Source organism: Anastrepha obliqua, unplaced genomic scaffold, assembly GCF_027943255.1.
Source record: "Anastrepha obliqua isolate idAnaObli1 unplaced genomic scaffold, idAnaObli1_1.0 ptg000012l, whole genome shotgun sequence".
Classification (NCBI taxonomy): Eukaryota; Metazoa; Arthropoda; class Insecta; order Diptera; family Tephritidae; genus Anastrepha; species Anastrepha obliqua.
The window spans coordinates 26459-52761 of NW_026562179.1; the positions used below are offsets into that span (position 1 = coordinate 26459).

Sequence of the window (26303 nt, forward strand, 5' to 3'; positions counted from 1 at the left end):
TAATATTATTTGTTCATTTGCGACTTTATCATGCCTGTCATATAACTCGAGTTGAACGTATCCAAAAAGTTTTTATTGGCTTTGCTCTACTATATGTTCCCTCTTTTTTCATCACCCCATGTTCTCATGCTATTCTAGATGCCTGCTTATCAATTTAAAATCTCTTCAGTCTCGACCATATATTTTATCCTTATCTTTCTCCTTTGATATTATTAAAAGTGGGGGGATTTCCCTTCTGGAGTGAATCTATATTAATACCTCATCACGCTTCGTAATTTATCTTTATTTCTTTTATGTAATTTTCTTTTATGCAATTTATTTCATGAGAGGTCTGATCGAATTCAGTACTATCTAATCTTTCGAGATTGACTTTGCTTCCTCCAAATACTCTTTTATTAAACATCTAAATTATGCTTATTGATTTATGTTTTTTCCTCTTATGGAATAAGATTATTATTATATTGTATTTTTTGTTATACCTGTACACTAATTACTGACGTTCATGAAGTGAACTCCGCAGTTTGTTGTAAGTTCCTAATGGTATTAACACGAATAAAACTTCAGGAGACCACAAAATCAAGATTTTTAATTATATTACCAAATTTCAACACATCATTGCCAAGGAACAGCGGTGGTATCGTGATAGTTCAAGGCATCTTTTTGCTAATCCTGGATGCCGCTCATCGGGACTGAACCAATATGTAAACATTCAACACCGTAGGAGAAGAAGGTGTTCTAATTCAGCTTTCAAGATTTGATATAGACAAACCCAAATGCAAAAAATCGCGATGAAATGAAAGCCTGTAAAAAATTAAAGACCTAAAGTGGTACCAGTAAAATAAAAATGTGTGCGATTATTTTCTGCAAATATGACTATGTTATAATCCTTTTCATTTTTTTACTAAAAGTTGTTACTTTATTCTTATTTAATATCCTGTTTAAATAAAATCTAATTATATTTAATATTTTTTTCTTAGTTTCTCTTATTATTTTTCTTATTTATTAGATTTTGTATAAGTAATGGGTAACATGAAAATACGAAACATGATTTCTATAGAATGGCTAATTTGACGTCTGAAAAGAGAGAGTGGAACTATCTTTAAAAAGTATCATGGTCAAAAGTACATCTGTTGCTTTATAAAATCGAAGTAATGATTTCTGAAGTATATTGAAAATCGAATTGGCTAAAATTAAATTGATATTTTCGAAAGTACTGTTGCAAAAGGTGTAATGACTGCATTCTGAGTCCTGTCTAAATACTTTTAAACAATATATATTTCTCAAAAATATTATATTACTTAATATTATTAAACATTGCTAATAAAATAATAAAAATATAAGCAGTCAGTAGTCATTTTAGTGATTAATAGCCACCAATATCTAGAAAGCGTTATACAAATATTGAACTAGGTTTAGTATTGTTATTTTATATATTTTGTATATTCAAGCATTTGTTTGTTTATTTTATATACTTAAGTTTTGTTTAAATTTGCATTATATTTTTATTGCTATGGAACTTTCTACAATGCGTGTGTACTAACCACTGTTTAGTTGTTTGGCTTTTCTGCCAGCGAAGTTCATTCTCATTTGTTTCATTATTTTGTCATAAATTTACTGCTCTTTTGTTTTTCTTTGTTACCTAAAAGTACATTTAATTTAGCTAAATTCAAATTAAATTAAACATTTGAATAAATATTAAGAATTAAATAATTTAAACAAAAAAAAATATGCGGTCCTTTTAATTTACATTTAATTTTAATTCTGAAAATTAATTCTTTCACCTGAGAAATTCTTTATACTTTATTAAAAAAGAAATTAGTTTAGTAGTTACCATAAAATGTATTTACGCTTCTACAAATATTCGTGAATGGTTTTTTGATACACTTCTTTAAGTGATAGTTAATTACGTAGGGAAAGTTTTTGATAAGCGTGCAAATGGTTGCAAATTTTGAATTAGCACTAATTTTTGTAATTTTCTTGAAAATAAGCGACTTTTCGTTGGCTACATTATTTTTTTTTTCCAAATATGTTTTAATAAAATCTGACAAACGATGCACCTTTTCGTATTGTATTAATTCTATGTAATATAAGGCCTCTTCTATTCGCCACTTCTCTGATCGGCTAACTTGACGAAAAATTTGCATGCGAAAGCAACAACAAAGGTATCGAGCAAGATTCGCGAGTAAACATAACTCACTATTTTACAAATAAATGTAATTTTAGGCAGCTCTATTTCAGCGCTGCCGAGATATCTTTATTTATACCAGTAGCGTCATCTATTCGCCACTTGTTAACGCGTGGCGAAACAAAGAGGCCCAAAAAAGCCTCTTCTATGCGTCACTTCTATGCTCGACTAACTTGACGAAACATTGTGGTTATACCTCATTAAACTGGTATAACTTACGATCTTACAAGCACATGTAATTTAAGGCAGCTCCAACTTTGTCAAGATATGTTCATTTATACCAGTTGCTTAATCTATTCGCCACTTACTAACGCTTGGCGAAAAGAAGAGGTCTAATGTGGAAATGTTTACATAGCTTCGTGCTGCGTATAGAAAAATGTTAAATAGCTTAGTTATATGGTAAATCGAATGTGTTGTTGATGTTAATGCAATATTCTCGCTCGCATAAATATGTATATACATATATATATACATATATAAATATTTAAAATCTCCATGAATTATTCTCAATATGTTTTTATTTTATATGACCATGGAGTATCCGTTTTTCTTTCATAAATTTCAATTAGTATTGTAAAGGTTTAGTATTCTTCGTTTTATAACTTTTTATAAATTGTTTGCATATGGCAACATTTTTTAGTCTTTCTTTTTTAAATTAGTTATTATTGTTATAATTTCTTTTAATAATTTAAATTTTGCGTATTTTTTTCTAATTGTTCCCTTCATGTTTGTTAGTTTGCTTGTTTAATACAAATTTCGCCTGTGCATTAAATTTTTTATTACGATGTTAATTTTTACTAGTTACTTATATGTAAGTGTGTAATTTTTATTCATATAGCCAATACGTTTTTGTTAAGTTACATACTGTTAACATATTTTCGATTTTCATCTACGCATTTTTCTTGCCATATCTTTGATGCACTTGCGTCTTTGTATGATACTACTGTAGCACATTACTTTGTCATATGAGCCTTTATCTGATCAATAATTCTGATGTAATTTGTCTTCATTCCCCACTATCATGTTTTCAGGGTAACATGAATGATCTGATGTGTATATCTTTGTATATTCAAATGTCTTACTAAAACCAGCCATGGTCTAAATATTGATCAGGTCTCTCCGACGTTCTTTATATGAATTAAAGTGACATGACTGGCTAAGTGTTAATTAATCAGATATTTGTTTCACTCGTTTATATTTCATTTGCAGCGTATACACGCCTGAATTTTTCATTGCCTTGGTATACTCGTAGTATAGAAAGTGTATTCAATAAGTAAGGTGACTTTTCAAATTTCGCATGTCACGTATATTCGATTCTCCATTTTTTTTTAGTTGGGGCACATATCTTGAACATGTGTTTACAATTTTACATAGATACATATGGTAGGTTAATCTGTTTCTATATAGTCTGCGATTTTCTGCTTTCAAAAACGATAGTCCGAAAAATTTTAACTTTTTTGGACAAAAATAACATCGTAATCTTTCCTCAACCGTACTCACCGAACTTAGTCCTTGCGGTTTTTTCTTCTTATAAAAGGACAGAGATTTGCCAACATCGTCCTATTGTGGAGATAAAGTCCGCATCGTTGAAAAGCTCAGGTCATACCAAAGCACTTTTTGGGCGAACGTGGTTCGAAGATTGGAACATTAAAAAGTCACCTTAATTTTTGAACACACCTTGTGCGTTTGAGAAGTTTATTTTAGAACTGTAATTGAAAATTCGGCCTCCGTAGCCGAATGGGTTGGTGCGTGACTAGCATTCGGAAAATTTAGGTTCGAGTCTGCATGAAACACCAAAATGAAGAAGACGTTTTTCTTATAGGGTCGCCCCTCGGCAGGTAATGGCAAATCTCCGAGTGTATTTCTGCCATGAAAAAGCTCCTCATAAAAGACCATTTGCTGTTCGGAGTCGGCTTAAAACTGTAGGTCCCTCCATTTGTGAAATAACATCAAGACACACGCCACAAATAGGAGGAGGAGCTCGGCCAAACACCCTAAAAGGGACTAAGCGCCAATATATATATATATATATATATAATTGAAAATCATTCTCGTTAAAAGTATTTTGTTTTTAGAAAGTAAGTAGAAATTTCTAGTGGGGAAGTATTTAAAGATCCGACTACATATTAAAGAACCTCATTTAGCAAGCCAATCAGAACTAAACGACCCTATCGGGTATTTGAATTTGAGCATAGAAAAATCAGATATAGAGTGATGTCCAAATGTATATACTCGTATTTCCATTGGCTTGGAAGCTTATTATATTATGATGTGTGTTCTTCTAGCCACAGATAACTGAAAAAATCTATGGTTTAACATAAAATAATAAAAATAGGGCAAAACGCTATGGTATGGTATGTTGTGATAACGATAAGGTATCTACCGGTTGTTTGTTTCTGTTCTTTTATTATGTTTCCTGCTTTCATATTGAGTTCAGTTGTGATTTTGGCACATAAGCATCAAAAATGGTTCCGCGAAAAAAAAGATCAGTTGACGTAAGAAATTTGGTTATACTATACAGCATAGAAAAGAAAACAAGTTTTATCCTGAAATTTAAAAAAAATTTAAACTTGTGTCAACCAACAGTACAGATCATTGTAAATAACTTTAAAAATATTGGTTATACCGAAAATGAGTCGCCCGATGGTTGCCCAAGGAAGCTATCTCACAAACTTAATAGTTTGATTCTCAAAGAAGTGGGCAAAAATCCAAAAGTTAATGTTTAAAAATTAGCCCAAGCACGTCAGAACACCACGCCAAAACTTCTAATTTCTGAAGAAAACCAGTAAACTTTGCTTGGAAATCGCCACAGCATATATTTAGAGAAAAGGAGATGGATTTTTGGCAAAAAGTTTTGTTTACCGATGAATGAAAATTTAATGTATTTAGCAGCGAAGGAAGGCTAAATGTTTGTCCTTAATCTAAAGAATTTAATATCAACTGTGAAGCATGGTGGCGTGAACGTAATGGTTTCGGGAGTTGTATTTGATAGAAGAATAGTATTTATTGAGGATTTCGTGGATACTTATAAATGCAAATCTTTACTGAAACATAATTTGAAACCTTCGGTGGATAAGTTGCAACTTGGTACAGGTTGGAGCTTTCAACAAGATATCGGACCAAAACACATGGCACATATAGTTAGTGATTGACCGCAAAGCCCAGATTTAAATATAATATATTGAACATTTGTAGAAAATGTTGAACAATATAACATCTGCAGAGCTGATTACGGATCGAAACAGTCTAAAAACAATTTCACTCCACAGTAGCTGGTCTGTCTGAAAGGTAGAGTAAAGTGCCTTCAGAGCACTAAACAAAACAGGCATCTACCAACCGGATACACAAAAATATCAAAAGGAAACCATTAGTACCAGAGTTCATTTTGTTGCCATTGAATATACATTTAATATTTTTTAACCAAAAATTTTGTATAAGTATCAATGGCTTAAAGTTTCTTAAGAAACAAATATATCGGTATACGATGATTTCGCTTTCTAATTCCACCTTAATTCCCTCTTAAGGAAGGCATGATTGGCATGACAATAGCCGATCACCAAATTTGTATGACAAAATAAAATTAATGCTCAATCCTTATTATAAACGGAAATACAAATATGTTCTGAACTCCCATTTTTCAAAAAACATGGATGCAGCGACAAACTTGTGGAAAGATTCGGATGGGAACCAATCATGCTTGTGTACTGCTGTTGATGCCTTCAGAAGAACAACGCGTTAACCGACTACAAGAAGATAGTCAGTTATCTAGAAACATATGTTATCCTTAAATCCTTTACACTGTGCTTACTTTTTTTTTTCTAAATTTCAATTTACTTCAAGTGTTAGGATATATGGTATCAGAATTATTGTGTAAACACAATGAAACAAGTATTTGTTTGTTTCATAGTGATATTTACATGTAAATTAATTTTCCTTGGTTAAAACTCGTGAGTAATGCTGCAATATATTTTTTTTAAATTTCTCTACGAAAATATTCAGGTAAATATGATTGCAGTCTTGTTCAGATACACGTATTATATCATTTTTACAAAAAAAGCTTTACGAATGAAATTTTCTCTAGCGCTGACAAAATCAAATAACAATTGTAAGTATGCTTATTGTGTTAGTCTCCAAATGAAGGACCGCGGGTTTAAAAAAAAGCTTTTGTTATTATTCTTTATACGGGTACTGCAGGATTATACATATGTACTATTAATAGTGCATAAGTGTTATCTTGTACAAAAGTTTTCATCTGGGACAAGTGAAAGCGCGGTCGTCAATAAAATTTTGTGTTACGACTGTAGTTGTTGATCGCATTTACTTACATTTGTTAAATTTTAGAATATTAGAACATTGTACAATGTAACGTAAAAATGAGGTTCGACTTATAATTAGGAAATTGAGCCGCCCGCTACTATGGAAAAAGTTCCTCGAAATTTCGGTAAAAGGACAAACGTCACGAGACGAATTTGTGTTTCATACATAACATTCATGTTTACACTTATTATTTTGAAGACAAAATAACTTTTTAAAGAAATACTGGATTTCAAAAGAAACGGTATTGATAGGACACCTTTACGAACAAATGCATTGTTTTGGATTTCTTTTCTTCAGTTTTCCAATAAAAATTTCCGATTCATGCATAAATGCTATAAGTTTTAAGCCGTTTTTGCTTAAATAGTATTTATTTGGTCATGGTGGGAAAGCTGCACTTTGACGTAACCGGTTCGTGGCGGGGTTTTTACCGAAACTGTGACTTAATTTCTATTGCAGCCGTAATTGTCTCAAAAAGTAATCTGAAAATGGTGTTCACCTCTTTAAAGGTACTTCTACAAATCAATTAATATATGCATTCATATCCGGTTAGGTTTATGATTTTATGAGTATTGCTCATACTTATTGTGAGGAATCCATAATCGTTATAAAGTTACTTAGACAAATTCGCCTCATACTGCTTAGACTTATCATCCTTTCTTGTGGCGTCGTTGCAACATTTGACAAACATACATATGAATGTCTTGTCTTGTTGCATACATTTTATAAATGCACGTGTGTTGCTTTTGCTTTGACAACATGCAGGCATAGCTATATTCAAATTTTCTTACATTATTTTCATTTTTCCTCATGATTAGATTGGTTTCTGCTATGTTGCTTGATATGCGCTTCCAAAACCGAGCAACTAATCGTATGAATTGAGTGCTTGTATGGTATAAATTTCGCTTTGAATAGTTACGACTTAGGCGACCTTTAATTTATCGCTCATGAGTGGCCCTCACGCATTGCTGTGATGCTGTGCCGTGGGTGCTTGCTGCTGATGTTGTTGTTGGTGTTGTAGCGCTACATTGTTCGTCGTGGTATTGGCGGTCTGCTGAACGGCTGTAAGAAAATTAAGTGCACGCGCGTCGTTATGCAGTCGGAGCGCTTGCTCTAGCCGGTGCTCTTGTAAGCGTATCGCTTCGCTAAGATCAGATGTTAGTTGTGATTGTTGCGAAACTGTGTTTGTTTGTTGCTGTAGATTACTAGTAGCATTCAGCTTTTGTTGTTGTTCTTGTGACGTTGCATGTAGGTGTTGATGTTGTTGCTGCTGTTGTTGTTGTTGCTGTATTGCTGCGTCATTGCCGAGATGCTGCTGTTGCGTTGGGTGTGTCTCGGCCTTAACCTGAACTGTGTTGTTGTTATGCGTTGTCGCATTTTCACTATTAGCAACGGAAAGGCTGTTGTTCGGACCAGTGCCGCTACCGATAACACCGTTAGATGCGGCCACCGATGCTGCCAATCGGAAAGCCGCTTCCGTGTGTGAACGCAGTATTGCTTCAGCATGATGATGCATACGCAACGCCGTTTCCGGCGAATGCGGCTGCTGTATCTGATTGAGATGATGGTGATGACGATGGTGGTGGTGTGAGGCAGGATTTTGCATTGACGCTCCTACCTGAAGTTGCACTTGATGGGTGCTGCTGGCTATTGTCACGTTGTGCTGGCCATAGTTGATGCGGGTTGTTTGCAAATTGTTCGACGTTTGGGGCTGCACATGTCCGTGAGCGTGTTGGTCAAGCTGCTGGTGCATACTACTTAGCGGATCCCCAACACCCACACTAGTGCGCATCATGGTGTCGCGCATGGCATTTATTGTCACAACCGCATTAACGCCCGATGCATCTGTCTGCAAAGTGGGGATCACTGCACTTGGTGAGGTTGCAACCACACACAGGCCACCAGGTGTTAGCGGTGCTGCATTGTTGTCAGTGGCGGATACTAGGTGCTGCTGGTGATGCTGAGGGTGCAGCTGCTGCTGCTGATTGGACCCATTGCTAACCATATTGCCAGCATTGCCTACAGCATTATTGTTGACTCCACCGACTCCTACTCCTCCGCTGGTAACGCTACCACCACTTGCTTGTTGCTGACTGACTTGATTAATACGCATAGCTGCCGCCAAATTAACAACAGCTGCTTGTACACTTGATCTGGTTGAATCTACGCAGCTGACTGGTGACTCCATACTCATGCCAGGCACAACGCCTACATTCACATTCCCACTAACGCCCACACCACTGGCCGAAGCGGCCACAGCAGCCGCCGCGGCTGACGCAGCTGCCATTAGCGACATGCGATTGGCTACGTGCAGCTCTGTATCCAGGCCAACTCCATACTGACTTGCCAAGTGCGGATTGCTCCCTGTTCGGCTGAGCAGTTCACTCAGTTTGTTGCTGTTATTATTATTATTATTATTATTATTATTATTATTATTACTATTATTATTATTATTATTATTATTATTATTATTATTATTATTATTATGATTATTATTATTATTATTATTATTATTATTATTATTATTATTATTATTATTATTATTATTATTATTATTATTATTATTATTATTATTATTATTATTATTGTTTAGCGAGTGTATGCCACTGCCTTGGTCAGAAGCGGCTGACGATGATAGGTGGCCGTTCGAGGAGCATTCCGAATTGGCCGAGGGCGAGGGGCATAAAGAGTTCGAGCCGCCACCGTCACCTAACAAAGGCAGTAAGCCGCTGCCGCCACTACTGGGCGCACCACCAGCTGAAGCGGCTAGAGTGGCTGCAAGTATAGAGTCACGTTCCCGCCTCTCTGCTGCTGCTCGTGATAACACATACTGTGCGGCAAACTGATGCTTGGGATCCATACGCATGTGTTCCATATGCGTGAGAAGACCTGCGTGAAATAAACAAAAGATGAAGTAAAATATACTTTGGGATCAGTTCGGCTTTGTACGGATATCTAAAATAATTCAGGATCTAAGAGAAGTTAAACTATATCTTGCCCAGCTAAACTATTTTGTATAACATATACTTTATATTTTTCAAATTTGTTAAGATTTACCTCATGTTAACACAGAAATATTGGTAACTGTCATTAGGAAAGTATGCTTACCGTTTTCGTGTGTGAATACAGCTTGGCATACCGAACATGGCCACATGCGCAGACTATTGGTAAGCTGTGTTGTCTCCGGATGGCAAGCCAAGTGTTTGCGCAGTGAGCCCTCGTTTACATAATGCTTACCGCAGACCGGACAAGGATGATTGGCAGCGCGCCTTTTAGCCAAATATAGATCGCTAGTTGTCGACTGCAAACATCCAGATCCAGAGTTATCGATATAGGAGCCTGTTACATAAATAAGCAGAAAACAATTCATGGTATGTCCTATTGTGGTATGAATACATATCCATATGCATATCTATGGTGTTAAAAATGAGTAGTTATAGCACTTATAGCACTATAGATTATTTATTTATTTATTTAGACGGAACCATTGTTGTAATAGGTGCACAGCGAAACAATCGAGTTGTTCCATTTTGTATGTCCTTAGTTCAAATTCAAACAACAATAACCCCTAAAGAATGTAATTCAACATTTTGTTGTTACTAGAAACTTTTATTAAAGTATGGACACATTGCGCCACATTTATTACATATATATTTACAACCAGTCAGAATCGTAAGTTTCTTGTTATATTTATCATGTGCCTTCATTTTGGAATAGAGTCACAATCACTTAATTTTTATCAAACGGACCAAGGCGAATCTATTAAAGTTGGTGCCGGTAAAAAAGCTGTTCTTGTGAAAACCATTCCATTCGCATTATCGTCGTATGCTTCTACATACCTCCAACTTTATGTCGGCTGTGCAATATAGCTCTTCCTTTTGTTTTTTTGACTTTTTTTGTCGTGATAGTCTAGAATAAAGATCCTAAAATGGACAAAAAGTGTAGTACTTGAAGCAAAAAACGAATGCACGCAAACATCGCCTCTTATAAAGCGCGCCATGAACAACAACCCAAAGAAGACAATAGACTCCGTCGCTGCACGGAAAAAACCTGTAAAAAAGACTAAAACAAGTCCGGGATGAAGCTCCGACGGACATGCCAGTGTCAACGAATAAGAAATTTAGTTCCGAAGGATTGAATATTGTAATTGCTAAGAAAAGCCGTAATGGAACCACACAGAAAATGCCAAAATCTGACGGGAAACAAGTGGACGAAGCAAATGCAAGAGAACATCGGAGGCGACAGAGACCGCCTCGTAAAGACGCGATATTTGTCAAAACCGTTGGCAATGTCTCATATGCAAGCATTCTGAAACGTGGGAAAGCAGTACCGGCTTACAGGACTTCAATCAGAAAAAAACTGAAAGTGGAGACTTACTACTGGTGGTCGAACGCTCATCTGATCCAAGCCCCTTGAAGATGAACGAAGCAGTTAAAGCTGTCCTAGGAGAAGTAGTTGAAGTAAGAACTCTAACAGAACTATGGCAAATCGTTCGCGATCCTGATGAAATCACGACGAGAGAAGAAGTACACGAAGCTATTGCTAACTAATTTAAAGAGCTAAATGTACCCTCATTGGAGTCCTCAACTTGCAAAAAACGTTACACTAGCGACTGCTACTAAGCTTACAACAACAGGCAAAATACAGATTGGTGTAGGTATTTGCTGTATTAGAGGCAAACTGGAGCCGAAGGGGTGCATAGTGCATAGAATATGGGCATATTGCAGAAAGAGATAGACGAAAGAGATCCCCAGGCGATTTGTTGTACCCAAACAAGAATTTGCATAATCACAATAAACAAAACTCGTTGCTTTGTACAAGCTCGTGTTGACAATATGTATGTTTACAGTTATCTTTCACACAGCTTAACCCTGGCTGAAGCTATACACATCTTGGAAGATCTTTGGACCCTGAAGATAATGATGGCAAACATTACGCTCACTAAAGCATGTGACACTATAACGAGTAAAATAAGACCTAATAAATACCACAGAGAGACCGTTTACTGGTGGATGTTTTGAAGGAAATATTTCGGATAGTTAAGAGAAGCAAACGCCTGTGCTTTCAAAAACTATGCGATAATGCCAACAACAATACAGGCAAAGTTCGTGAAAATCGTTGTTTAATCGACAATGATGAAATTTTGCAGATTAAAAACAATAAGGCCCCCGGGTTCATAAGTTGTGTTACAAGCTAGTTCCGTCATAGGTATGAAATTATAGTACTTTTTTTAATGAAGTTTTCTTTAATCATGTAAATATTAAAAAAAAATTAATTTTCATTCGAAATGGTCACAATTTGATTTTGGGTCATTTAGCTATTGCAGCCCGCACGGTTTTCATTGATATTGACGTCGCTGCTCGAACCAAAGATTGCTTGAGATTCTCCAAATTTCTGTGATGCCTTCGACAGACCATGTTCTGCAATTCTGGCCACAAACTGTAGTCCAATGGATTCAGATCTGGACTTCCAGACGGCCAATCTTCTGCTGCTATGAACCCAGGAATATTGTTTTTTAACCACTGCTGGGTGGTTTCTGCCTTATGGGCTGGAACGGAATCTTGCTGAAAAATCCAACTCTCTCCATTGAAGAGAGTACTGCTCTATTGCTCAACGCCTCCTAAGACATCCTCCTTGTACACTTTTGCCCCGGTCTTAACGCCGTTTTTGCAGAAATGAAGAGATGTAACGCCTTTACAAGACACTCCCCACCAAACCATTACAGAGGCTGAATAGTGGCCACGTTGAACCCTTGGAACAACATTTTCTGCGTGGTTAGAAGTTTTAGCATAGATTTTTTCGTTTCACTTATTAAAAACTTCTTCCACAGATAACACTTTCTCATCTGTGAAAAGAATATTTTCATGGCCGTTGACCGCGTGCCACCAAAGTAGCTGCTTGTATTTGTGGAGTTTAATTTTGTTCAACCGCACTGTCACAAATGACCAGTTGAGCGACGGAAGGGTTTAATGTGGAGAACATCTCTAATTAGTCTTGACATTGATCTGGTCGATACATTCATTTCTGCTTTCTAAGGGGATTCCTGCGAATTATTTCTCGAACGGCTTTTATGGCTTTACTGGTTCGAACCATGCAGGGGCGACCAATTCTTTTGCTGTCTGTCACTTCAGACGTTTGGAGAAAAACGATTGATCGTGCGGTAAACAAATGTTCCCGAAATATTATTAGGTGTGTAACTAAGGTCCCGCTGTTTGTCAATAGACACCACCAGCAGTGTGTGCTAATCGATTCTAACATAACCTAAACGTCTTAAACCAAGCTTAGACATATGGTAAACAAACTGCTTCGACACATTAGTGATTTTGTTTTAGCATCATGGTTTTGTGAAAATATCTGATTTTGTGCCGAACAATCATCATTTGCGGGAAGTGTTGATTTTTCTTTTTGATTCGAAAAAAATGGCGGCTGAAGCGCATCGAGAGCTACAAAAAGTTTATGGAGATGCTTCTTTAAGTAAAACAACGTGCCGAGATTCGTTTCGTTGCTTCAAAGATGGAGATTTTAATGTTGACGACCGTCCGCGTGACGTAAGGCCAAAAAACTTCGAAGACGCTGAATTGGAGGCATTTCTCAATGAAGATCCGAGTCAAAATCAAAAAGAGATTGCTTCAATATTAGAAGTTACCCGCCAATTCATTTCCAAGCGATTGCATGCTTTGGGAATGATTCAGAAACAGGAGACTTGAGTTCCGTATGAGTTAAAACCAAAGGATGTTGAACGTCGTTTTTTCGCCTGTGAACAATTGCTCCAGCGGCAAAAAAGCAAGGTTTTTCTTCATTGCATCGTGACGGGTGATGAAAAATGAATTCATTACAGCAATCCAAAGAAAAGAAAGTCATGGGGACTGCCCGGTCAAGCTTCTACATACGTCATCGCCTCGGCTGAATATTCACGCTGCGAAGGTTATGCTATGTATTTGGTGGGACCAAGTTGGTGTTATTTATTATGAACTGTTAAAACCAAGCGAAACCACCACTGGGGATCGGTATCGACGTCAATTTATGCGGAGAGGCATGAAAAAGTGATTTTACAGCATGACAACGCTCGGCCTCACGTTGCCAAACCCGTTAAAACCTACCTGGAAAAACTGAAATTCGCCATATCCTCCAGATATTGCGGCGTCCGAATACCACCTGACCATCAGTTCCATTCATATGAAGACATCAAAACATGGCTTGATCCATAGATAGCTTCAAAAGATGAACAATTTTACCGCGACGGGATACGAGATCTACCAGATGGGGAAAAGCAGTATCCAGCAATGGGCAATACTTTCAATGATTCATTTGTAAACATTTTTTTAGAATAATGTTGTATTTTCATCAAAAAACAGCGAGAACTTAGTTGCGCACCTAACACGTTTTTTCGACAATTCGTAAATCTCACTCGCACTTTTACCACACCTTTGTAATGCAATCCTTTCAATGCGATTTTCTTTAGCTCCCCCCTCCATTGTTAACAGGCGAAATTTGCCACAAAACTGAGTATAATTTATGAGTAGACAATGCATCCAAACAAAAGCAAAAATAAAAATAAATGTATTTAATACAACTAACTGGGGTAAAATATTAAATGCGCTGGAGAATTTCGGTGTCCCAGTAAACATTGGGAAAATTATCGCAACCTGATTCTCTAACAGAGTCGTGCCATACTAAGTCTTGCCATGAATTCTGTGACAAATTTTACAATGCATACGACGAAAACGAATGCGCAGAAAAAAGTTCCGTTAGTTTTGCTTTTGTTTGTATGCATTGACTACTCATAAGTTGTACTCAGTTTCGTGGCAAATTTTGGTTGTTAACAATGGAGTGAGAAACCGTAATGGTTTGGTGGGGAGTGTCTTGTAAAGGCGCTACATCTCATTATTCTTGCGATAATGGGGTTAAGATTGGCTCAAAAGTGTACCAGTTGAGCAGTACCCTCTTTAATGGAGAGCGTTGGATCTTCCAGCAAGATGCCGCTCCAGCCCATCAGGTAAAAACTACCCAGCAGTGGCTAAAAAACGATATTCCTGGGTTCATAGCAGCAGAAGATTTTTCGTTTGGAAGTCCAGATCTGAATCCATTGGACTACAGCATATGGTCAGAATTGGAGAACTTGGCCTTACAAAGACCTCTTAGAAATTTGTAGAGTCTCAAACAATCTTTGAATCGAGCAGCGACGTCAATATCCATGGAAACCGTGCGTGCTTCAAAGGTGAATGGTCTTATTGTTTGAAGACTTGCGTAGAAGCAAATGATGACCATTTCGAATGAAAATTTAAAAGTTTTTTCTTCGACATTTACATGAATAAATAAGACTAACTCTATTAAAAAAATGATTATAATTTCATATATATGACGGACAGAACTTATGGCAGGACTAATTGTAAAATCGAAGAAGGAATTAAAAGGTGCAGAGGAACAGGAGCACTGCGGGAGAGCTCATTGTTGGGCACACTTCTCTGGAACATAGTGAACGACGGAGTCTTGCGTCTTAAACTCTAGCATGTGAAATCTTAGGGTTTGTTGATGACATTGCAACCGCGGTTGTCGCTAAATTCCTTACCCGGCTGAAGCAATCTACAATCAAGCGGTCGAAATCTCAAAAGATTGGCTGCGCTATAGTGGTTTGTGCCTTGCAAACTATAAGACGGAAGTAGTTCTTATCCTTATCAAGAAAGTAGTTGAGACGGTAAATCTTAGAGTAGGTGACCACGCACTGGAGTCTAAGCTGTACATCAAATATCTTGGAGTAATGATTGACCACAGGTTGAACTTTAAGCGGCATCTAACATACGCCAGCGGTAAAGCCGCGAAGGCTGTACCTGCATTAACCCGGATTATGAAAAATACGAAAGGTCCTAAGCATTCTTTGAGGAAGCTTCTTAGCAGTGTGGCATCATCTGTCATGCTATATGTTGTACCAGCCTGGGTCGAAGCAACAAACTGCAGCCCTTGCATGAAAGTGGATGCCTTCGATTATTCCGCATCGTACTGGAGGATACTGTATTAGTCTTCGCGCGTATGCTACCAATTAAGCTGACTGCAGCATTCAAAAGCCGCTACTGCACTTCTAAGTGGACAGTTTACCCAGCTGCACAAATTACCCCACTTATGTAACAAGAGCACTGGGTCTTTACGGACTGCCTCTGTGGCTCTGGCGCATTGAAATGGGCCACGCTATTATATGACAGGAATTCGAGTAGACTTAGGACCGGTCTTATAGTATCCTCGCAACTCACTGTGCCGAGTCTTGAGCAATTCTGTTGTCAAGGATTCGTGCCGAAAACTCGTGCTTAGACCACAGCTATATTTAGTTTCAGTGCGTCGAGGAGGCACAAATACCATTGCCAAACCCCAGAAAAGCAGTCTGGGGTCATTTCGGGAGCTGCCGTGATGCCACCAAGACTTCGGAAATAACAGGGCATTGAGGCGGCTATCGAGAAACTCAACACTGCCCTAACTGAATGTTTTGAGTCGGCCGGTACAATTCGACCGTTGTGGAATCGAAAGCTCCAGGTGTTGAGGCGTGAGTCGAGAAAACTTCTAGCCGGGCCCTCAAAACTAATCTTGCTGAGGACTGTGAGCGATACCACCATGTTCAGAAAAACTACAAGAGGCTTATTCGGGAAACGAAAGAAGCTTCTTATAGGGAATTCTGCAGCGGTATTGAATCTCTGAGTGACACGACGAAATTGGTTAGGATCCTGGAAAAGGATCCAACCGCAAAGCTGGGGTCACTTAAGAAATCTGATGGCTCCTACACGGAGAAACAAAGTGAGACACTCAGCTTGCTGATGAAATCTCAGTTTCCAGGTTATCAGATAAACGTTGGCCGACAACAGCCGGTATTGCTACACCTTTTCGGCATAACTGGTACGTTCTCGGTTCTTTGGTGAATTAGGCCACCATTCGATTTGTGGCTACAAGTATCCCGGACCAGATATATCCTGTCATGCTCAAGGAAGGCCTAGAGTCCGTGACTGCAGCCTTGACGAAAATCTTCACTGTATGCCTGTCACTGACCTATATATCATGCTTTTGGGGATGGTGAGGGTTGCATACGTCAGAAATCGCCGAAGGTTCACCCTTTTTCTCCGTTCCAGCATGCCCATTAAAGTGTAAAATCCTGCGAGTCGGCACTACAAAATCTTGTTGCTACGGTAGAGCCAGCCATCGACAGGACGGCCTACCCTATTGGCATCTTTTTGGGCATAGAGGGGGCGTTTGATAATGCCACTTTTGACAGTATGTGCATGTCTGATAGCAGGCATGGCGTAGACCGGGTGCTAGTAAATTGGATTCGTTCAATGCTGGCCCAAAGAATCGTCCCGATGCGAGCAGATGAAGATATGCTGGTATTATCCGGGGTTAATAGAGGCTGCCCCCAAGGTGGTATGCTGTCTCCATTGCTCTGCTGCAGGCTGACACATAATGGGAATTTGTACGGCCTCTGTCCGGCATTGGACAACAGAGAAGGCATAGTCCTCGATCGAACGATCTTCTCCATGCCCCTCGACTACATGCCATCAGGAGTGGTACTTGAAAAGAGATACAGTGGGGTGCTGCCAGAGGCTCAATTGTGTCAAACCCCGGCAAAATCTGTTTTCGCATTTTCACAAATAGCTCCATGATCGAGCACGGCTCCGGCTCTGGGGTCTATGTCTCAAGCAGAACAAAACTGCACTTTGCTTTTGGCATGCATGCATCTGTGTTTCACACGGAGGTGTATGCTATTCAAGAAGCTATGAATTTTGTTGTTGAAAACAGATGGAGAGGCAGCTCTGAAGCCAACTTCTTTGGCCCGGAGCCCGATTCTGCAACTCCCTTCTGCAGCCATCAAAGCCACGGTTAGCAAACGGGTTAATTCAACCCACAAGCGAGCTTGGCAGGCTGAGGGAGGCTGCAGATGGATGAAACTGATGTTACCTGTCATGTCTAACCGACTGTCGCAGATCATCATGAAAAAGAAAGACAGCTGGTTGGACTGATGAGCAGCCACTTTCTATGGGCCAAGCATCTCAGACAGTGTATTCTGCCCAGGATGTGGAGCGGAGTATAAGACGACGGACCACTTTCTATGCGTCTGCCCGTCCTTCCCTCGAATCAGGCTTGAGGTCTTTGACACTGATGTCTTAAGAAGCGACCACTTTGGCTTTTTCGAACCACAAGATTTACTTAAATTCCTTCGGAAGTCAGATAGATTTAAAGAGAATTAAAATGGGAAACCGAGTGTAGTACAATGGACTTAATGTTGTCTGAGTGCTGCACTTGCTACGCAAAAAAAAACTGACTGCATTCAAATTCACTGAGATAAACAACACCGAGCGGATCCAGCTCAGCTGACCAACCGAAAGGCTGAGCAAGAGCGAAGCATCCGTACATGGCAGGAGAAATGGAAGAACTCTATGAACGGACGAGACTAGAAATTACGATAGTTATTAAGCATGGTAATCAAGCATAGGTGCATGTGCGTAGGGTATTCAGTTGTGACCGAACTCAGAGGAATTATTGTGAAAGAATCATTTCGATTTTAACGTAAGAACATTCGTAACAATACATTACTATTAGACGCCTTATGCTCCAACTAGCCATTAAAGGATTCCATATATATAGGGTGATTTTTTAAGAGCTATAGGAAAGTTTTTCAAAAAACTCACGTAAAATTCAGGCAAATGCATGCAATTTTTATTTAAATCGATAGTATATATAATATATTAGAGTGTCCCAAAAAAATTAAAGTATTTTTTTTTTACGCATACCCTCTTATTTCGTTTGAATGGTCTCAAAACATCTAAAAATAAAGTTTCGTCTATTTAGAATCACGGCAACCCGTGCCGAGTTGCGCCGAAACCTGTCGGCACTTGTACAGTACGGCGCGCGTGAACTGTCGGATTGATTGCGTGTAATTACTTTTTTGTTTTATTAGTAACCGGGTTTTTTTTCGTGTAGTCAACATGTTAGTGGAGTTACGAAGTTCCAAAAAGGAGATATTTTTAATAGGAGATGTAAAACATCAAATCACCGGTTCTAAACTTCTCTCTAACGGGCAAGTACTGGCAGTTTTGTTCTATAATATTCGTGTAGTGAACTTAAATGTCAATGAAAGTGCAAATCTCACAATTCGTGAGTGTATTATTTATCGAGAAAAGGCTACGTGCCGACCAGATCAATACCTAACTGTGTTAAGAAACTATATTAGTTAACTTATACCAAGTTTGGAGAGAATTGCAAAAAAATGCGAAAAAAACTCAAGAAGTGTTTGAACAGCGTCGACAGGAGTTTGCTTCAAACTTAAACAATTTGTTTGACATCGCACATACCGATACCCTTCAATTGATTAAAATAAAGGAAGATAAGATCTTCTTGCAGCGCCAAAGAGAACCAGGTGGGCCCGGTCACTTAGCCGGAGTGCACAAAAAAGTAACAAACAAAGAGGAAAGGACGCGCCTTCGAATCATTGAGGAGGAAAAGCGACGTGCTAAATATTTCTCACCTTAGCACCATCAACATCATCTTGCGAACCACCACTAGAAAAGTCATCTTCTGACTCTGAAATAATAGATTTAGAAGAAAATAGACCCAGCGCAAGAGAAGCCTCCTCTCAGCCCGATAAAACTTCAATGCGGAAAAATATCATAACTCCCAAGTTATTTGCCGCATTAGACAGATGTCAGTTAAGTGTGAGGGATTCTGTCTTTATAACTGAGGCTACTATTGAGGCTCTGGGGCTCAATACGGATGAATTCCCTATAAGCAAATCCTCCATCCATAGAGTTCGTAAGGAAATGCGAAAAGAAAGGGCTGAAGCTATAAAAATTTATTTTCAAAACAAGGTCCCGGGCGCGGTAACTGTCCACTGGGACAGAAAACTGTTGCCAGCTCTAGATTCACGTAAAAGTAAAGAAGAACGCCTACCGGTAGTTATTACATACGATAATAAAGAACAAATTTTATGCTGTTCCGAAATTGGATAGCTCGACAGGAAGGGAACAGGCAGACGTAGTTTGGGATGCTATTATGAGCTGGAACCTTGAAGACAAAGTGCAGATTATCTGTTGTGATACTACTGCTTCTAACACAGGCCGCATAAATGGAGCATGTGTGCTTCTCGAAAAAAACTGGGTAGAGAAGTGCTTATTTTTGCTTGCCGTCATCACGTTTACGAATTAGTACTTAAAGGCGATCTCGAGAAAATACAAAGCTGTACAGAAAAGCTCTTGTTTTAATGTTTCGGAAATTGACAAACTGCTAAAATTGTACAAAACTGAATTAACCAAAGAAATCGTTAGAGATGACTATCGCGAATTAATTGAGCTTTCAATTATATTTCATGGCGGAGATTCAGCGAAGGAATTTAAGATTCGGCCTCCAGGTGCTATGCACCAGGCTTGATGTATGGCAAGAGCCATTTATTTATTAAAAATATCGTTACTTAGCTCTCAATTCAGAGTTTCAAACAAGGATAAGGCAGCTCTGTTGGACGTATGTCTGTTCATCGTGACATCCTACGTAAAACCCTGGCTCCAATGTATTTCGGCAGTAAAGGCGCCGTGTCAGGATTTGTGTTTTTGGAAGGCCCTGAAAAATTAAGAAACAATAGACAAAAGCATTTCAAAAGCAGCTTTGCAGAAGTTTTGCCAGCATTTGTGGTATTTGACAGATGAAGTATCTATTCTGGCTTTATTTGATGATGATTGTGATTGCTAACTTAACTAGAGAAAATCCAACAGTCCATAACAAACGTTATATTGCATCCAAAGAAGAACTCTGTGGCCCACTTTTTGGTACGTTAATTAAGCTTTGATTTTGTTCTTTTACTAAGTTTGCTAATAGGTATATTTGATAACTGATCTATCTGTTTTAATTTCAGAGAAAAACATTGATGACTTCGTCTCTGTCGAAAGCAAGTTCCTGTTTAATCGACTCCAGATTGACGACAGTTTTCTGAACAAGTGCCCTTCTTCGTGGTCAAATGAGGATTCGTTCTACAAGCTAAAAGAAAGCTGCTAGGACTGAAAGCAGTTAATGATACGGCAGAAAGAGCGGTTAAGTTAATGCAAGACTTCCACGGTTTGATCACTGTTCAAGAGGAGCAAAAACTATTTTTATTACGTTGCGTACAAGAACACAGACAGGTATATCCCGACTATAAAAAGCAAACTTTTAAAAGAAAATTCGATGATTGATGTCGTTTTTATAATAAAAAGAAAATAAATACGAAATATGTGTTTTATTTTTACTTATTTACTTAATCTAAAAATTCAATTAAACTTTTCTCTATTGTGAGCCTATAGCTTTCATACTAACTTTTAATCTTAAAGTTTGACATCAAGTCGGCACGGGTTAATGGCATCCGATCTCAATAATATTTTATATTTAAGTTTTTAGAGTCAAATGGAAAAAAAATAAAGGGTATGCGTATTGAAATTCCGAAAAAAAATCCCCCTTGTAACCTGGGACACCCTAATATATATATATAATTGTCGCGTACACCCTTTTTGGGTGTTTGGCCGGGCTCCTCCTTCTATTTGTGGTGTGCGTCTTGCTGTTGTTCCACAAATGTAGGGACCTACAGTTTGAAGCCGATTCCGAGCGGCAGATATTTTTTATGAGGAACTTTTTCATGGCAGAAATACACTCGGAGGTTTGCCATTGCCTGCCGAGTGGCGACCGCTGTTAGAAAAAAACCCATTCGGCCACGGAGGCCACATTAAATCGATAGTACAGTCCATATAATTTAATGTTTGAAGATTATTTCATGCAAATGTTGACCGCCACTGCGCTTCAAATGCTCCATCCGCTTAGTCCAATTTTGGCATACTCTTTTCAATGTTTCGGTCGGTATCTCACATATAAATGCTTTAATGTTGTCTTCTAATGCGTTAATTGAAGTAGGCTTGTCTGAATAGACATGAGCTTTAACATAGCCCCACAAAAAATAATCTAAAGGCGTTATATCGCACGATCTGGGTGGCCAATTGACAGGTCCCGAACATGAAATAAAATGTTCACCGAACTCGCCTCTCAACAAGTCCATTGTTACGCGTGCTGTGTGGCATGTGGCACCGTCTTGCTGAAACCACATGTCATGCAAGTCAAGCTCTTGCATTTTGGGCAAAAAAAAGTTGGATATCATTTCACGGTAGCGCTCACCATTCACAGTTACGTTACGATTCACAGCATCTTTGAAGAAGTACGGTCCAATGATACCTCCAGCTCATAAACCGCACCAAACTGTGACCTTTTCTGGATACATTGGTAGCTCTTGCAATTCTTCTGGCTGATTTTCACTCCAAAATCGACAATTCTGCTTATTTACGTACCCATTGATCCAAAAATGAACTTCGTCGCTGAACACAATTTTTCGATAAAAAGTGGATCTTCGGCCAACTTTCCAAGAGTCCATTCACCAAAAGTTCTGCGTTGCGGTAGGTCGTTCGGCTTCAATTCTTGCACCAGCTGTATTTTGAAAGGCTTCACGCCTAAATCCTTTCGCAAAATTTTCGACGTTGTTGAGTAACAGAGGCCCGGCGACGAATCGATAATTGATGCTCATCATTAACACTGGCCGATACAGCTGGGATATTTTCTTCAGTTCGCACTCTACGTAAGCGTGTTGGTGGTTTGATGTCCAATTATGTAAATTTGGTTCTAAATTTAGTCATAATAGCTCGAATAGCCTTTAGTGGGTCGATTAAACTGGCCATAAAATGGAAGAAGCGCGCAATAAACTTTCTTAACAGAACACGCATTTTTATACTAAAATTCAATGATTTGCAAGCATTGTTCGTATGGTTAAATTATAGACCAAACTGAAGATGTTTGACAGTGAAACAAAACACGAAACGTGCGTCAGCTGTTTAAACCAACTGTTCAAAAGGATAATAGCTAACAAATCACCCTTTACATATTGTACAATATATTATATAAGGATGCATAATTGTACGAGAACATGCATATATATATGTATTGTATTTATCCATAAATGTTAATAGAAATATATGCCCTTTATTCATTATTCATCCAATGCAACAAATATTATTTCATTTATAAAATCAAAAATATAACAAATGCGACAAAAACTATTTCATTCATAAACGCATGCGCATAAATTTTCAAAGCAAGGCTCGTTCATTCATAAAACGAAATCATATTAAGTGTGGCAGCCATGTCTTTTACGGTTTTGTCTGCATGCATATTGCCCTGTACTTTTGATTTTTTGAGGATGAGTAATAAGTATATCACGGATGCTATCGATAATGTAATTTGATTTACTATTCTCCTTTATTACGGTGATTCAGGGCATACTATCAGAGCAGACTACGAATTTTCCCTTGGTTTTCAAAACACAATGAATAGGATTGAATATTGCGGTTACTGCTGCAGTGGAAAATGGGCATTCAGGAAATAGAAGTCCTTGCGAAAGTACGTTTACTTGCTCGGTTACGACGGCATAAGTGGTCTGAGGTGACTTTCGGTAAATATCAGTTCCCCACCACTGGATTTATACCTTCCTCTCACAGGAAGTGTGATAAGTTAGCGTCACTTCATTTGATCGCTTTCCTCAGATGAACTAGTTCGTTGCTGAAAGATGTCTCCTTGAGCACTCATGGTGAATGTGATATTCTGCGTCTGGGGTAGTGCATCCTACTGTGCAAATTTAATTGGTTTAAAGGCGAATTGTGTATGATAGATTACATCGTTTTTACACAGGTACCAAGAAGGTCTCATGCCGATTATTTTTTCCAACAATTTGCCTAAGCACGAAAGGAAGAAGATAGGTCGGTAGCTACAAACATCGAGAGGTGATTTGTCAGGTTTAAGGATGCAAATAGTGGTGCTGCTCTTCCAAGCTTGGGGGTAAAAGCCTGTAGTGAATATATTGCTGTAGAGTTCGAGTAGTCGAGAGAGTAAAGGATGAGGTAGGTTCTTAATCATAGGGTATGAAATTCAATCACTTCCGGTTGTTTTACCTGTTATCAGATCAGTCCATAAGTTCGTGCGTATTTTACCCATAATTTCCCTTTTGTATAATTTTTGCATACAATAAATTATTCGCGGAATATAACGGAACTATTTATATTTTCTTTAATATATTGTGCATTCAACAAGTGATTTTAATGGCGGATAGAAGTACGTGTTGTACGCGTATAAGAGACATATTTTGTATTTTTTTATAAAAGTGGTAAAAATGCAACAACTGCTGCTGCAGAAATAAATACTGTTCACGGAGAGGATACCGTGAGTGTAAGGACTGCGCAAAAGTGGTTTTCAAAATTCCGAAGTGGTAACTGCGGCGTGGAGGATGCCCCGCGCGCTGGTCATCCTGAAGTCTTTAACTCCGACGCCTTGCTCGCACTCGTATAAGCGGAGCGAAATTTGACAGTTGATATGATAGCTCAGAGGTTAAACTCATCGCATGGAACAGTTCACAGGCACCTGGTTCAATTGGGAAAGGTTTCAAAGCTGAGAAAATAGGTTCCGCATAGACTTTCCGTCGCCAACCTTCAGCAGAGAGTGAATGTGTGTTCCCTTGAAAATGAAAGTTTTTTGAACCCTATCGTTATTGGTGATGAAAAATGGGTCCTTTACAATAATCCTGTTCACAAACGCCAATGGTTAGATAAAGATGAAACACCAGATGTGACCCCTAGAAATGGCTTTCACCCCAAGAAGATTCTCCTGTCTATTTGGTGAGATATGACCGGTATTGTTTATTATGAACTTCTGGAACCAAACCAGACGATAACTGCTGATTATTATTCCCATGACCTATCAAACCTGAATGAGGCACTAAACAAAAATCGACCGTCTTTAGTGAATAGACGAAAAGTTTTGTTTCACCACAACAACGCAAAACCTCATACCACAAGGCAAACATTAAGCAAGCTGAACGAGCTCGGATGTTTTTTGCTCCAAGGACAAACAATTTTTTGAGCAGGGAATTAAAAATTTGCCTAAACGTTGGGAAGACATTGTAAATAATGAAGGAAAATATATAATTTATTAATAAATACTTTAAACATCTTTTTTATTAATTTTAAAACCACCTTTAAAAAACGTACGAACTTATGGACTGACCTGATACCTTAGAAAGAGAGGATACTAACTCAAAATCGGTAATTTCCATCTCTAGGTATTAAGTGGAGGGTGAAAGAATGTTGGGGAAAGGTGTTTCATTGAGAACTTGTTGTTTGCATGAAATAGATTCAGGGGAAAAGTTACTGTCAGAGGAGGAAGCCGAGAAAAAAATGGCAAATTCTTGGGCTATATCCTGAGAATTTAGAAGAAAGCCCATTGGTGAACTTAGTGCAGAGATGGGAATTCGAAAAGCCATTCCAGTTATTCTTTTGATGTCTGCCCACATGCTTTTTGTACTGGAGTTAGAGCTGATATTACTGGTGAACTTCTCAAAACAGCGACTTTGGCCTTTTTGGTTTTGTATGTTAACTTCGGTTTGAAAACGGTGGGTGGGTGGTTTATACAGGGCTTAGTTAGGACAGTGAAGTGGTCGGTCCCACGTAAGTCGTCTATTACGTGCCTTACGCATTTGCTAGATAATGAAATTGAACATAGGGTGAGATGGATGTGGGTGAAAGATTAGTGGATAGAGAAGAGGGTAGAGGAAACATCGTTAAGCACATTAGCATTGTAGGCAAGGATGGAGTCCTCAATTATATGGCCTCTAGTATTTAATAAACTTGTGCCCCAAAGAGAGCTCCACATATTGAAATTTCCTCCTAAGATAAATGGGCTCTGAGATGTAGGTATAATATTACTAAAATCAAAAGAGGTAAGCATTTGGTCGGGAGGAGAATGCGCGCAAACTATTTTTATTTTATTATTTGATTATATTTCCATTACTGAGGCGGAAATGCGTGATTTGAGGGGGAAATATTTGTCTGAAAAGTTTTCTTTAATTAGTACACCCAGAGAAAAAACACGTTGTAGAATTAACTATGCAAATATTCAATTTAAATATGCTCAACCTGAAACTGAATATTTTACACTTTGATTTTAATAATAACATAGTTAAAAACCGATTCACTATGAAAAATATTGATTTTAAATATGACGCACGTTGAATTTAATAAAAAAATATTCGATCAGCAATTAATTACACTAGTTTACACCAAAAATGGTCCTCGACTAAAAGGCGTTTTTTAAACTAATTTGAGGTCGCTGAAACCAAAAATGAATTTTATTTTTTTTTTCAAAGAGTTTCCGAGATATTCCCAAAAAACCTGGTTTTTGGGCAATAGCGCAGTTATTACCTGCACTCTTGAACACAGTGCACGCCATTTCTTTGAAGTGCATAAATTTCGAAAGGCACACATATAACCTACATGGCAATATATAATTCGTGTCAATGGAAGGAATTTTTGACGTTTTTTACTAAATTATCTAGATACATACATTAGAGACACAATTGCGCCGGACGAATTATCCAAAGCGCAGCATGCTTACACTAAAGGCAGATCCACTGAAACTGCACTTCACTCACTTGTACTAAACATAGAAAAGGCGTTAGAATATAAGGAGTATGCTCTAGGAATATTTCTAGATATATCAGGGGCCTTTAACAACGTGACAAAAGATGCTATTTTAAATAGCATAGAGTCACTTAACGTGCAACCCGCGGTTTATCTATGGATAAGGCAGCTACTAGCTAGCAGAAAGATAAGAGCGGAGTGGAACGATGTGACCGTCACCAAATATGCATGCAGAGGTACTCCGCAAGGTGGGGTACTATCGCCGCTATTATGGCTACTAGTAGCAAATGAAATTCTTAAGAAAC

General features: G+C 38.2%; 1 protein-coding gene across 1 annotated transcript in view; it reads right to left on the reverse strand.

The window, feature by feature from the left end:
* Positions 1 to 7457: 7457 nt before the first annotated feature.
* LOC129251265 (putative uncharacterized protein DDB_G0288537) overlaps positions 7458 to 26303 on the reverse strand; it is a 70422-nt gene continuing 51576 nt past the window's right edge. The window contains exons 4-6 of the mRNA XM_054890634.1: positions 9608 to 9838; positions 9091 to 9388; positions 7458 to 8931 (exon numbers count right to left, since the gene is read on the reverse strand). Of these exons, the coding sequence (XP_054746609.1) occupies positions 7458 to 8931; positions 9091 to 9388; positions 9608 to 9838 (2003 nt within the window). The remainder of the gene's footprint in view (positions 8932 to 9090; positions 9389 to 9607; positions 9839 to 26303) is intronic.